The 11,634-nt window shown below is 33.0% G+C and overlaps 1 protein-coding gene across 1 annotated transcript; it reads right to left on the bottom strand.

Annotated features, from left to right (window-relative positions):
* Window positions 1-646: 646 nt before the first annotated feature.
* Window positions 647-6,495, bottom strand: LOC136234991 (mitotic spindle checkpoint protein BUBR1). The gene is made up of 12 exons (XM_066024498.1): window positions 6,209-6,495; window positions 6,058-6,117; window positions 5,163-5,307; window positions 4,863-5,020; window positions 4,095-4,176; window positions 3,942-4,008; window positions 3,785-3,865; window positions 3,654-3,708; window positions 2,594-2,753; window positions 1,745-1,818; window positions 1,483-1,560; window positions 647-953 (listed from the first exon to the last, which is right to left on the bottom strand). Exons 1-12 carry the CDS (start codon window positions 6,400-6,402, stop codon window positions 890-892), a joined length of 1,218 nt encoding a protein of 405 aa, XP_065880570.1. The 5' UTR covers window positions 6,403-6,495; the 3' UTR covers window positions 647-889.
* Window positions 6,496-11,634: the final 5,139 nt, after the last annotated feature.

Below are 11,634 nucleotides of genomic sequence, written 5' to 3'. Positions count from 1 at the left end.
AATAAAAAAAAGTTGAAATTAAAGTAAACGGACACATGAACCAATGGAAGAGCCTTACACCAAAAGGCATAACCACCAAGGACACGTATCCCAATTACAGGGACAGACCTGAAACACAAGCTCCTAATCCCAAAAATACACCGCAACTTACGAAAAAGGAAAGCAAATGCAAAAGTGCATAGACACATGGGCCAATCAAATATTGCCACATGGAAACCTACCCATATAAGTAGTCACCTCAAAGACTACAAGGTACACAATCACTTCTATTTCACTCTGCTTCTTAATCAGAGTATTTTTTATCGTTACTATCACTAACTTAAGTATCAAAGAAGGGATGCCGAAATACAAACCCTCTAACAATTTACTAATCTTATCTCTGATATTTCAGAAGCTATCCATTAAAGCTCATATTGTAGAGATCAGTAGACATCATCATGGTTATACTTTATTTACCCTCTTACTTCATCTCATTTACGATAAGAGAAGTTTTAATATACCCCTTACAGTATACTCTACCAATAAATTAGTGTCATTTGTCCAATTTTACTTTTAACACCAATCATATTCCAATGAGATGGTATACTTCCTTGTATTGGAGGTATATTAGAAAGTCTTTTAAAATAAATAGTTTCAGAATTCAATAAATATGAGAAAATATAAATCCATTCATTACTATGAAATCCTAATACAATGGTGATACAACAAATTAATAGTTGAGTTAAAAAAAAAAAAAAATCAAACTAGATAGTAGTACAAAATACACAACAAGAAACAATTCAATAGACTAGGATCAAGCTCAAGAGATAAAAGCCGATTAGAGTGATTGCAGAAACACCACATGAAAACATAATTTTCAATCATTTTATTAACTCACTTGATCATCATCTTATCTTGGAAGACTTTTGTTAGGAAAATTTCGTAATGGATTTTCCATCAATAACCCTGTTTCCCTGCACAATGTTGTTGAAAATTGAGGACTTAATAGAATAGAATTTATTTATTTTAGGGATAAGGTACTAAAATAGATCTAAGGTTTTTGGGGAAGCACCAATGTAGGCTTTACGTTTAAAAAAGAGTACCAATTTAGATCTCGATAACGAAATATGACACGTCATTCATATTAATCCATTAAGTTCCAATTTCTCTCCGCGTACAATTGACAGAACTTACTTAACGGAGTACTATGAATGACGTCTCATGTTCTACTATTGAAGCATAAATTGGTACTCTTTTTAAACGTTAAATCTACATTGGTGTTATTTTGTACGTGGAGCCTAAATTGATAAAAGAAAAAAGGGCAGCCCGGTGCACGACGAGTCTCTGCTAAGCGAGGGTCCGGGGAGGGGTCCCACACCGCATGGAGCCTAAATTGATATTTTCCCAAAAACCTTAGGCCTATTTTGGTACTTTATCCCTTTATTTTATTAGTTATGAAACTAAAAATTTTACAAGGACTCGTTTGAAATAATGTCAACTTACTTTTTGATGTTCAAGCTATCAACCAATATGTTCTGTAAATCTGAAGACTTGCTACCTTGATCCTGTGATGTTTGGGATCTGATTAAGAAATTCATTAAGTAAACAACTGGTAAGTGTTTGATATCGAAATTAGAATATTAAAATGAGTTATCATGTAATAATGGTATAATTATATATGATATAAATGTAATAAAAATGATAATTGTATTGTGTCAAACGAATTATCTCTGTAAATCATGCTATCGTGTTAGAAATTACTCACTCTGTACATTCATCGTCAACAAATACTTCAATGGAGACACTTGGAGGTGGCGGTCCAACTCTAGATTGTGGAACCTGAAGCAAGTCATTAATATATTCAGGTTAGACGTTTTATATGAAGATGTGGGGTAAAATGTGTTTTGAAATTTCGGATCCGTTTTATCAATATCAGTTGGTGTGACACAAAAAAATAAATAAATTAACCACATGCTAATTAAGTGTCATATCGGACATGTGAAAAAATATGGCAGTTACATATGTGTAGCACATCCTAGGCCATGAGTTTTTTTTTACAAAAAAACCGCACCATTGTCCATTGTGAGTTTTTATACACACAAAAACTCATCTGGATAGTTTTATAACACGAAAAATGAAATTTAGTGACCTCACTTCAATGACATTCGGTACAATTTATCCACAGTTTTTTCCATGTATCCACCACATTTTGAAATTTCGGGTCCGTTTTATAAATATCAGTTGACGTTATGGAAAAAACATGTCAGTTACATATGCGTGGCACATCCTACACCAAGAGTTTTTTTACGAAAAGCCATATCATTGTCCAATCTGAGTTTTTATACACTCGGGTCCGTTTTATAAATATCAGTTGATGTGACACATAGGCACATGGAAAAACATGGCAGTTACATATGTGTGGCACATTCTAGCGCCAAGCGTTTTTTTTTACAAAAAAAACCATATCATTGTCCAATGTGAGTTTTTGTGTTATAACACGAAAAATGAAATTTAGTGAGTTCACTTCAATGACCATCGGTGCAATTTATCTGAAGATGGGGAAAAAACTGTAGTGCAATGTGAGGTTATGCATATGTTATATGAAGAAGAATACCTTAAAAGTTTTCCACTTAGTAGGAATTGCAGTATTTTCTTTGTTCCTCTCAGCTCGAGCTCCGAGATTGTTCCAGGGATTATGATCTGTTTTTGGCTTGCCAGATTGATGCCCTAGTCTTGTTGTGTCTTTATAGATGGATAGGGGAGCCTTTTGAACCCTATAAACATCAGAACAAACGAAATAGCAAGTGAAACATTAAATTAGGGAATACATTGGATGCCCCATATTGTTATGGAATATAGGGAATCAGGTGATATAATTAACTGAACCTAATACATTTGTAGCCCTCAAAAAATTGTCCACAAAAGTCTAATAACCCTTCTAACATTAAAAATGACTGACTAGTCCCTTGAAATTAGGGCTGCAATCGACTTGAGTTTTGATGTGCTCATGCTTGGCTCATCAGAAAATGGACGAGTTCGAGTTCAACATTTGTTCGTGAGTTGCTCACGAGTAGCTAGTTAATTCTGTTTATAAACTTTACTGAGGAATAAGTCATTAATTATGTTCATTTAAAAACAATTTAACGCAAAACTATTGAAACCAACAAAAACACAGTTTCACATAAAACTAGTAGTTTTACATTCCCCTTTATAAAAATATTGTTATTAAAAAAATAATCGAACCAAACTTGCTCACGAGCCTGTTCATGAACCTATAACTGAGCCTATTCGCGAGCTTTCAAGCCGAATTTCTTCGTGCTCAAGTTTGGCTCGTTTATAAATCGAGCCGAATACGGTCGAGCTCTTATCGAGCCAAGCTCGGCTCATTCACAACCTACTTGAAATTGCTTAATATCCTACATGGTAGATCAAATAAAAATTTGGACAAGTTGAAGCACATATCACTTTAAGCAATTTCAGAATGCCAATAAGTCGTTTTAAGCAAGTTTAAGGAGTAATAGGTCGTTTTGAAGATAATTATAAAACATCTTCAGGTCCAGTAGAAGCATAATATTTTAGTTTGGCAGAATTGTTGCATTCTTGTAACAATAATCAGAAAGAAAAAGGATTTGCAGAAATGAAGAGAAGACTATCTGAGAATCCCACACACTTACCTGTCCGACTTCATTTTGTTCCTGGTAACTTCGGAAGTCTCCATGTTTCGTCTCCCTAAAACATCAGATATGGTCATTTTAGCCTTAAGAAACCTGAGGTCACAGCAAACAATAATGAGATGAGAACTTACTATTTCCTTCACTGACCAAAGAAGTTCCAAAGCTTCGGGTTGGCAAGTGATTTTCTCCAATATCCTCCATGTTTCGTCTCCCTAAAACATCAGATATAGTCATTTTAGCCTTAAGAAACCTGAGGTCACAGCAAACAATAATGAGATGAGAACTTACTATTTCCTTCACTGACCAAAACAGTTCCAAAGCTTCGGGTTGGCAAGTGATTTTCTCCAACATCCCCCTATAAATTATAGCAAACCACAAAAATATTATTCAACATGAAAAAGCAATCGATTTACACCATATAAGTAGTGCTGCATAGCATACCTCAACATGTTTTTGCATTCTCATTGATCTAATGAGAAATTTCTTGTAGGCATCCTTTAGCTTTTCTATCGGCCGAGCATCCCTGTAATGGTAAAACATCAATCAGATAAGAAATTCACCAATGAGTTGAATGATAGATGATCAGGTTTATCTAGGAAAAAGAACACTCCCATGTTATAAGATTCCAAATAAATTTGCCTTTTCCATGTCTCGTACTTATATAGACTTCATTCGAAGATCTCAAACTACTTCATTCATCTAATTTAAAAATTTCGCCTAATTGAGCACGTGTAGCATATTTTTTAAGAGTAGCAGAATCACTGTAACTGACTCCATTTAGTTCACAACCACAGAGCTCAACAGTTACACCTACTTGTTCGACACTATACTTTGACTCTGCTCTTCGAGAAGGAAGATCGGCTCTAATAGTTTCATCTCTGTCTACCACTATCCCAGCTAAGCCAAACATGTGAATTACCACTTTACAATCAAAATAACAGGCAACTTATTACCGAGAAAATACTAATTAAAGCTTGCTCTTTGTCTTTTGAGGTACTTAAACTATGCGCATATCATCTCCAACAACAAGCTGATAAAAGTACAGGCCAATGTTTCTGAAGTAGAGATGTGAAATCAAGTATAGGCCAATGTACTAAGGGATCCTGGTTAGCAGCTCATAACAATACAATGGGAAAGATTCAATCTTAACTCATCAACCGCAAGCCCGCCTTCTCACTTCTAATACAACAGTGAATTAAGTGGACTTACCTGGATATTCCAAGATTGAATATGTCATTCGAGGTCTTCATCTTAGACTTGGATTCCATGTGTGAAGCATAAGCTATGTAATATATAGAATGTGACTTGCCAATTTCATTTGCATCGAGAAAATCGTAGATGACTTCAGCATCAGTGCAGTTTTCGGCCTGAAACAATTTCATTATGACATCAATCTCAAGAAAAAATTCAATCAAGAATCAACCAAAGAATTCTTAAGCAGGCACCGAAAATGAATAACAGAGCGTTAATATAAAGCATAGTGAAGAGCACAGGGAGAAAATAACCCACATATTCAAGCCACACTTTGAGGTACCGAAGATCATCCTTGTAGCGGTCTGAATGCCAAAATGCACGTACACATTGTTCATATATCACTACAAGTCCTGAGCTATCTCCACAAGGTGGAAATGACTCCTGAACCCACTTAATACACCTTCAATATTTAAATGAAAAGAAAAGACCGGAGTTAAGTAATCTTCTGGATCAGATTAAAGTAGGAAGTTAGCATGTAGACATAAAAGAAACAAGGGTAATCGACAAATTGGTGGTCAGTCCCTAAACTATTTCTCTATTTAGGGAAAATTTGATTGAAACTATTTCCAGTTTTGTGATGTTTTTAGTTCATTCTGCCAGTCATAAAAGCAATTGAATGATTTTTCTCAAACATTCAAAGCAGTCCGTCAGTCACAGTTGGACAGATTCTCAAACATTCAAAGCAGTCCGTTTTGTGACGAGATTCTCCAGGTCTTTGAGCAACTCTCGCACCAGTCCGCCCGAGAGTTGCTCAAAGAGCAAGAAATCGCCACCAGGCGGACTGATCATATAACAAACAGATTGGTTTTGACTATTTTATTAGATAGATAAAAAAAACTGACATTGGTTAGTATCCTTAAACTAAGCAAGATTCATTGTCAAACAGTTAGACAATGAAGCAAGCTAAGTAATGTAAGAGCTAATTCAAATGCAAATCGCAATCTCTGCTTTATCGAGAACAACATCCTAATATTGCAAAGCGCAGAAATGATGAAATTAGGGCATAAAAGAAAGATAAACATCTTGCCTTTTTATAAATGGAGAGAATTAATTAATTCCTTGAAAATTAAAATAAATATGAATATCTCACAAATATTCCACAGTAAAATAGATATGCAAATGAATCATGAAAAATCGCCAGAATACTCACTCGATCCATGGAAGGAGGGGATCGTCCCCTTTATACTCATCAATTGCCTCAATCAAGCGCCTAAACCCATGAAGAACACACAATTAAAGCTAATAATGGAACTCTAAGCAACAGAAAGATTAATTAGAACAATGAAGAAGAGGAATAGGACCTTCGAGTCTCAAGTAGAGACTTGAGATTATTCTGAGTATGCGATTTGAGAGCGTCATTCAAAAGACGAACATTGCGACCTCTCTTGAGTGGCCTGACATTTTCCTTGAAAAGTTCCCATTCGTGACCAGTCTCCTCTTTGGACGCAAGAAACTGAGACTCCGGATCTAATCCCACAACCTGAATATCTGCCATGACTACTACTGAAGCTACTCTTCTTCTTCTTCTTCTTTAGCGGAAAAGGAAACAAGATAATTTCAAAAACTGAGAGAGAACTAGCCGTTGCTTGTGCGTGAGGAGCGTAGACCTGAGATTTGAACTTAAATGGATGAAATAAATGGGCTTGGGCTGTAAAAAAAAGCAAAAGGAGGAAAAGCCCATATATAATATAAATAAAAGGCCCAATACACAAATAACCTTCTGAACTTGTCCAAATATTGCAACTGCCCCCTCCAACTTTCAATTGTAACAACTTACCCCTCAAACTTGTCCAATTGTAACAACTTATCCCTTAAACTTATCCAATTGTAAAACACAACCTTAAATTGCTGACATGGACTGCAATTGAAGAAACACGTGAAATACAAAATCTGCAACGCTCGTGGAGTATGATAATCAGATCTTTGGCGTGATACGAATCTGGAAAAACTTTTTTACGGTTGCTTCAAATACAGGGTAAAAAAATTCCCAATTTGAGGTTATGTTTTACAATTGGACAAGTTTAAGAGGTAAGTTGTTACAATTGAAAGTTAAGGGGGGCAGTTGCAACATTTGGACAAGTTCAGGGGGTTATTTGTGTATTAATCCTAAATAAAAGAAATAAAATGGACTCCTCTCATTGGTCCATTTGTTTTTGAATTTATCTTCCTTTTTCTTTAGAATAATGCCTTTTCTTCTTTAAAAAATAAAAAATAATGCCTTTTCTCAATAAATATATAATATATAATGTATTAGAAACTCAATATACTTTTTTTGGTGAAAATTTTTCAATAATATTTTCAGGATAGGGTGCAAAAATATCCCCAACGTTTAACGTTACCCTTAACGTTCAAAATGTTACAAACCGCTAACTTTGGCAGCCAAGATCAATTTTACCTATGATGTTGGCAAGTTTGGTCAATTTCAGACATTATTATAAAACACAAATATTTTATTTCTTATTCTGCACCGATTGCATGTAAGTTGATTCTAAAAAACTATTTCATATTTTTTGTGATTTAATAATAGAATTTGAGATTAAGGGGGCGTTTGGTTTACAAGGGTAAGAGAAAATGAATGAAGAAATGAAAACTAAAGGAAATGAAAGGAATAAGCATTAATTCCCCTATGTGTTTAGATATATTTAGGAAAGAGAATGGGGTAAAGGGAATCCAATTTCCTACAAGGCCTGGGATAATGGACTTAACCTAAAGTTGGGTAAACCCATAATCTAAAATGGGTAAAGGGGATGATTTTTTTTAAACAAACAAGAACAAAGGGAATGCAACCCTCTCATTCTCATTCCCATTCCTAAAGACCCCGAACCAAACACCCCCTAATATTTTAAATTCGCTGAAATATTTGAATTTTTTGTCCATCTCGTACAAAATACAATATATTTTTTTAATTCTTTTCGCGTTTAATCATATGTTCGTGATTTGTTACTAATGAGTGATAAAATGACGCACATGTGATGTGTAGATGATAAGATTTATGATCGAGAAGATAATTTGATGAATAATTTCTCCAATTGACCCAACTTGTCAACGTTAGGAGTAAAATTGCTATTTACTGTCAACGTTAAGGCTAAATATACACCATTTTAGACGTTAAAGGTAAAATTGCTTCTAGGTGTAAATGTTAGGGGTATTTTGCACATTATCCTATATTTTAAGTAAGCCATTTAAAAAAAGAAAAAAGTATAAAACAAATCTCGTAGTTTGGCCAATTTACAAAGTTCATGTGGTTTAAAAGTTTGTAAATAAGGGTTCTATGTTTTTTGCAGTTTACAAATTCAGTCGTTCTACCAAAAATTATTGTCGTGACTATTTACTTTAAAAAGGAGCGATTTGGAACAATTGAACCGAATTTACAAATTACTTAAAATACAAGGTCCGACTTTGTGAAATAACTAAACTTATAAGAATTATTTAATTGAAAAATTGACTCACATATTTTTTAACTGCAAATTTATAAAACACACAATCTATTTTCTCGTAAACTTTTAAACCACATAAACTATTTTTATAAATTGATTAAATGACAAGATTTATTTTTGTATTTTTTTTTCCGGACTCATTGCTTGTGTCTCTAGGTTGTGGAAGATAATCTTTGTTCTCGTTTAAAATAATGTATTATGTGGAAAGACCCCACACAAATAATTTGAGATTGTGAGAGAAATACGAAATGTTGTCAAAACCGAACTCGAACCGGATGATGTCATAAATAAATAAATAATATTTATATATATTAAATATGTATAATTAATTTAAAATTATTTTTATAAACTATATATATCCAAAACAAATTATAAACAACTTTTGGTTTGTTATCTTTTGTCAACTTGAGATTTAAATATATAACGGATAAATGAAATTTAGAATAACTTAACATATGTCAACGTATTATATGTCATGAGATATTTTTAACGGTATATTATAAACTCCAAATGAACAAATGATGGATGAGAAATTGATACTCAAAGTGAACCACTTGAAATGGTTTAGAAGAAGATAAAAGAAAATTAATCATTCACATCCCATGTAGGAAAGAAATGAGAATCTTAACTAGTTTATAAGTAAATGATTTTTACAAGCCTTTAACCAATTACTTGGAGAAAGACTCTCTCATCCGCAGAGCTGCAGTTTAAGCACAGTCGGGTTAGGGATGCACCCGACCGTAAGCAAATGTTCTCCTACTGACTTCTAAATATCAAAAAATTGTAAAAAACAAAAATAGACCATAAAATTTCAAAGGATTCAATTATCAAAACGATACCGTCCTAACAAAAATGATTGAAAGTTCTGTTTAAGTTTGTGTTGAGTTGGCATATTTTCATTCTGCTCGTTACATGTCAAATACAAATAGATAGATAATTAGAAACTTTTAAAAGTTTATCTGATAATTGAAATTTTGGAGTTATTGAATGGAAATGGATACAAATATAAATTATTAAATGATTGAAAAAAATACGGGTTTTTGAATGATTAGATTAAAATAAATAATTAGTGATCTTTGGGGAATGCTTTTCGGTCTTCTAACTAGCTTGGAATCTCTTCCTTCTTCCTCCTCCCATCGGGTTAGGTTTTCTGTTTTCTTTTTGTTGTTTTTTCTTTTTAATCAGTGTCTTTATACTTTTTCAGATCTCTCAATCTGTCTGGATTGTATTTGCTCCCAATTATTCCTTTGTTTATATCTTCTTCGGATTTAGCAAGAGCAGAAACGATTTATTTTATACGTGGATCAATAGATCTATGTGGTTGCAACAAAAGAAAGGACTTTGATCCGAATTTTCGAAAGGGTCTGAGTGAGGAAGATCGGATTGCAGTTACTCTTCTGTGGATTTTGATTTCCAAGAAGTATATGTTTCATTGTTTTTCTGTGCTTTTTATACCTTTTATGATTTTTCATGCTCTTTGTAGTCATTTTCGTCCCTTTGTGGATTTTGTAAGGTTTTATTGTTTCTGATTTTCTTATTGTATTTGCATATTATTTTCATTTTTTTTGCTCATCCACTTTATTTTCTTAAGTAAGGTTTCCCCTCTCTCCATCAAAAGAATATTGAATCGTTACCGATACCAGAAAAGTCTCTTTTCCTTGCTCCAGAGTAAAAATTTGTAGATGAAAATATAAGTATTTACATAAAAAAAAAAAAAAAAAAAACTAGCTTGGGATTTAGGCATAAAAAATCTTCTTGTTGAAACCGACGTGCAGTAGTGCGTGGAATTGGATAACAATAAAAAAAGTTATTTAAAAATGGGGGAATGTATTAAAATATGCTTAAGGTTTTTTTGGATGTATTAATTTAGGAGGGTTCACATATAAATATTACTAATATAGGCTTAATATTTATAAAATGGTGTCTTTTATGGTTACTTAGTACCAATTTAGGATTCAATAAAAAAACGTGGAACGTAAAAGTTGCAAGACAATAATTACATACAAGTGTGTGGAAAAGTGTCCCGTCAAAGTGTTTGCATCTTCGATAGGAGAAAATGCTGGATTTATCACATTCTGTCATCGAGGCTTAAATTGGTACTATTTTATAAACGTCGAGTCGAGTTTATATTGGTGCTATTTTGTACGAAGAGTCTAAATTGATACTTCTAACAAACATTGGACATATCTTGGTGATAACCGAGTATCCGAACTTTGTCCAAATGTCTTGACAATCTTCCTTGGTATCAACCTGTAAAACAAAACCAAAGATCAGACATGGCCGGTGTCTGGTGAACATGTTCCGATGTCTAAGTCAATTGATGATTTAGAAAGGATTGAAGAGTATGGACTAGTTGTGAGATAATAGTTATCGTACCGTATCTGACGACTATATATAATTTATATATAGGGTTTTTTAGGTCGAGGCTTTTACCAACTAGAAATCCTTATGAGTTGACAAAGTCTGTATTCTGTAAAGAATCTTTGTCTTAGGAAGAATCCTTTATCATGTGGAACTCTAGTGTTTTTCGAATATTCTTTAAAAGAAGATGGAAGTTTAGACATGCTTTACCTTTTATCTAAAAAGGATGGTACTAATGTCACTTTGTATGATGTAATTTTACATTATATTGCTTGATTATCCTTACAAATTTTGAAAGTTAGCAAATGAAGTTTTGGGTCATATAGGTGGAACAAAATATTAAGCCCTACAAAAGTTTAATACATCATTTATCTTTAAATTTGTTCGAAAAGTTTGATTAACTTTCTAAATTTTTAAAGTGTTTCGATAGTTCTTTCAATTTTGTATAAAATATTCAATTAATCTTCTAAATTTTCATAAAATGTAATCAATTAATCACCTAGTTGCAAAAAAAAAAGAGTAAGCCGCATGTGAAAGATGTGTTACACACGCTTTAGAATGTTATTACACAATTCACACAATAGATTAAAAATAAATTTTTTATTTGCTCAGCTATAAAACTTGTCTTCTCTAATATTAAAACTGCATACCCCGATCTTGATCGTTTTACTTTTTTTAAGACGTGTGTAATACATTTCCATATTTAGTTTAATTTTTTGCAATCGAGTGATTAATTGAATATATTTATGTAAATTCAGTAGACTAATTAACATTGTAGGTAAGTTCAGACAGCTATCGAGACTTTTAAAAATTCATGTGGATGAGGGGCAAATATGTATTAAGTCCCTAAAAAAACAAAATCAGATGGTTGTTCTGGATATGGATAATGTTTTGAAATGTCAAATCATCATAAAAAGATAAAACCTCCA

The sequence above is a fragment of the Euphorbia lathyris genome, chromosome 7 (genome assembly GCF_963576675.1).
Source record: "Euphorbia lathyris chromosome 7, ddEupLath1.1, whole genome shotgun sequence".
Lineage (NCBI taxonomy): Eukaryota > Viridiplantae > Streptophyta > Magnoliopsida > Malpighiales > Euphorbiaceae > Euphorbia > Euphorbia lathyris.
This window is presented reverse-complemented; position numbering and strand designations above follow the sequence as displayed.